Source organism: Sitophilus oryzae, unplaced genomic scaffold (assembly GCF_002938485.1).
Source record: "Sitophilus oryzae breed Bouriz unplaced genomic scaffold, Soryzae_2.0 scaffold_813_pilon_pilon, whole genome shotgun sequence".
In the NCBI taxonomy this organism is placed as follows: Eukaryota; Metazoa; Arthropoda; class Insecta; order Coleoptera; family Curculionidae; genus Sitophilus; species Sitophilus oryzae.
Genome location: NW_022147432.1, coordinates 2,987,775 through 2,990,515, shown reverse-complemented (window position 1 = coordinate 2,990,515; position 2,741 = coordinate 2,987,775). Strand labels below are relative to the sequence as shown.

The window sequence follows — 2,741 nt, the reverse complement described above, 5'->3', positions numbered from 1 at the left end:
ATACTTTTACGAAAACTAAAGCTAGGATTTTTTTTAAATATAATTGTTATTTAGTTGGTAGGCCCGACCTTTATATAATAAACCCTTGAATCTTCTCTATTTCGTTTTATCAGCCAAACCTACACCAAGTATTATATGTAATTTATGTTGTTACTGTTTAATACTTTTATTACCTGCCCTGCAGTGCACAAAAAAGAGCTTAAGTAGTTTAACATTTTTAAAGTATTTGTATATTTCATATTTTTATTTGATAAAACCTAATCAGTTTACATAGCAGTGGGGCCCCATTTTTTAATTTGCCCCAGGGCCCTTGGTTATCTAGCTACGCCACTGCTTAGACTGTAAGGAACTAATAATATAAGTTGATAAGAAAAAACTTCCTATTTTCAAGGATCCTTAGGGTACAGACATGACATGAAATGCCACACTATGTTTGTACCCTTAGATGAAATAAAATTAAAACAAAAAATAATATACACTCATTTTTACTGTTAAAGTATTTATTTAAATTAAAAAGAGTATCTTATTCGTTTCATCTTCATGGGCCTGATTCCAAATCATTTGAAATTAATATATATGATTAATAAGTTTTTGATTATTATATGGGATAATATAAACAATTGAAATAAAAAGACAAATAGCCAGGAAAACATTTTAATGAAATATAAAACAGCTGAAGATAATGAATCAAAAATTATACTCTAGAAACTTAAAAGCAATCGAAATATTTGCTGAATATGTCAAACATTGGTTAATAGTAAATGGTAAATAATAGTAAACAGTGAACACATGGGTTTGCGTAGTACACATGGGTTTGCGTACTTAATATAAAAGGTATAATATAATATTATAAGATAATAATACTATTTATTTTCACTATATAGGTATAATATAAGATAATAATACCACAATAACACTATTTAATTTAACATCCAGAATGTTTCATATTTACTCACTTACTGTAATACTTAAGCGATAAGCTACGTTCATAAACTTAAAATATATTTTATTTTAAGTCCACGTTTTCGAAATTATCACTGTCAAAAATCAGAACCTCAAAAGAACTGGCACAATGCTCACAATTTTTGTGCGGAAACCACATCATAGCATTGAACGTATGGCCAGCTAGGATTTTTCCAATGATCATTTCACCGTCCTTTGTTAGTTTGCCGATGTATAGATGGCCCCCTTCTTCTATGCCCGCTATAATAGGATGGTGGTTTTTTGTGACCTTGTGAAGATTAGTAGCATCAGTTTGGAGCCATTTGAAACATCCAGCATGTTTGGTACACAGGATCTAGGAAAAATCTGTGTTAACTTTTGCAATCAATTATTTATTTTGAATGTTCCATTGCAAAAAAAGTTATATAGTTTTTCAAAAGTGGCTCATCTCTATAACTTTTTTATTTTCTCAGCTAAAAGAATGAAATTTGGTATGTTAGTGTTTAACATAAATCGGGATTGATGTATTCAATTCCTTTCGGTCACTTCCTGTTTCACCGGAATTTACTACAACTATTGATTTTTAAATAAGTACCATCGGTATTTTTTTACTTTATAGAAAATGACATTTTGCGTAGGATGACATATCATATTATGTCAGCTTCTGGAGTGGCATGGCTATGTTAAAACCAATAATTTATCTATTGGAAAAATAGATTTGATCGTCTAATATTTTTCCTGTGTTTTCCTGGCCGGTTAAAAAATGTTCAAATCGTATTTTTAATCATAAGTCATTTTCTTTACAAGTAAAACGAGGGTGGCTCATTAGCATATTTGGATAAAGCATTTTTTATGAATAACTTGGTGCCGCATATTTTAGATTGAAACTTAAAATGTTATTTTTTTTAATTGAAAATGTCAAAAGTTCATATATGTTATAAAAATAAAACCAGGACCACAATAATTTTCTGTAAAATAAAATAAAAAATACCCTCAGTACCATTTAAAAATCAAAAGTTGTAGTTATTTCTGGGGAAACAAGAAATGAACAAAACTAATTAAAAAATACGTCAATCTATTCTCATTTATATGTCATGTACCAAATATAGTTTATTTATCTGAAAAAATAAAAAAGTTATGGGGGTGGGCCACTTTTGAAAAACAACCAGTATAGTCAAAGCTTCAATATGAGAAAATATAATTTCATAAATAACATAATAAAGAACTGTCAATAGTTAAACAAGACTAGTGAGAAGAAACATTGTCAGAATACCTGTACAAAATTGCTGACTTCTCTTGGTCCATCTATGGAAGTGATTATGGGTTTTCCTGGTCGTATTGCTGTAGGATATACCCCAGGTCTTTCTTCTATGAACGCCTGGCCAATATAAGTTATTACACCTTTTTCATCAATTCCTGGAGAATAGGCATCGGCAGGAATTTCTCCATTGTAGTTTCGCCAAAAATAATCGATATTACAGTTCTTTGCAGCCATGCTGATTATTTATCAATAAACTTACAGAGCTGCTTTTTGAAGGAAATACTCGTATTATAAATATGTAACTTATCATTCTTATCTCTCATCGGTGATATAGCCCAGTCAAATTAGACAAATTGGTTTGGAAAAAATCCCATAGTTTTGAAAATGGTTTTAATTGATTCCTCTAGACTTGAGCTGATATGTGTCAAAAGTCCCCGAAGATAGACGATGAGCTAGAGAAGGGGAGAGGGGTTAAATTTCACTTTTATTACTTTTTAGATTATATCTCGGAAAATATGACACATACGAAAATACACCC

At 30.2% G+C, this 2,741-nt stretch overlaps 1 protein-coding gene across 1 annotated transcript; it reads right to left on the bottom strand.

Annotated features, from left to right (window-relative positions):
• Positions 1–646: 646 nt before the first annotated feature.
• On the bottom strand, positions 647–2,473 carry LOC115889314. Its single transcript, XM_030909279.1, has 2 exons — positions 2,216–2,473; positions 647–1,297 (listed from the first exon to the last, which is right to left on the bottom strand). The coding sequence occupies exons 1-2, from the start codon at positions 2,435–2,437 to the stop codon at positions 1,007–1,009; spliced, it is 513 nt and encodes a 170-aa protein (XP_030765139.1). The 5' UTR covers positions 2,438–2,473; the 3' UTR covers positions 647–1,006.
• Between the last annotated feature and the right edge of the window lie 268 nt (positions 2,474–2,741).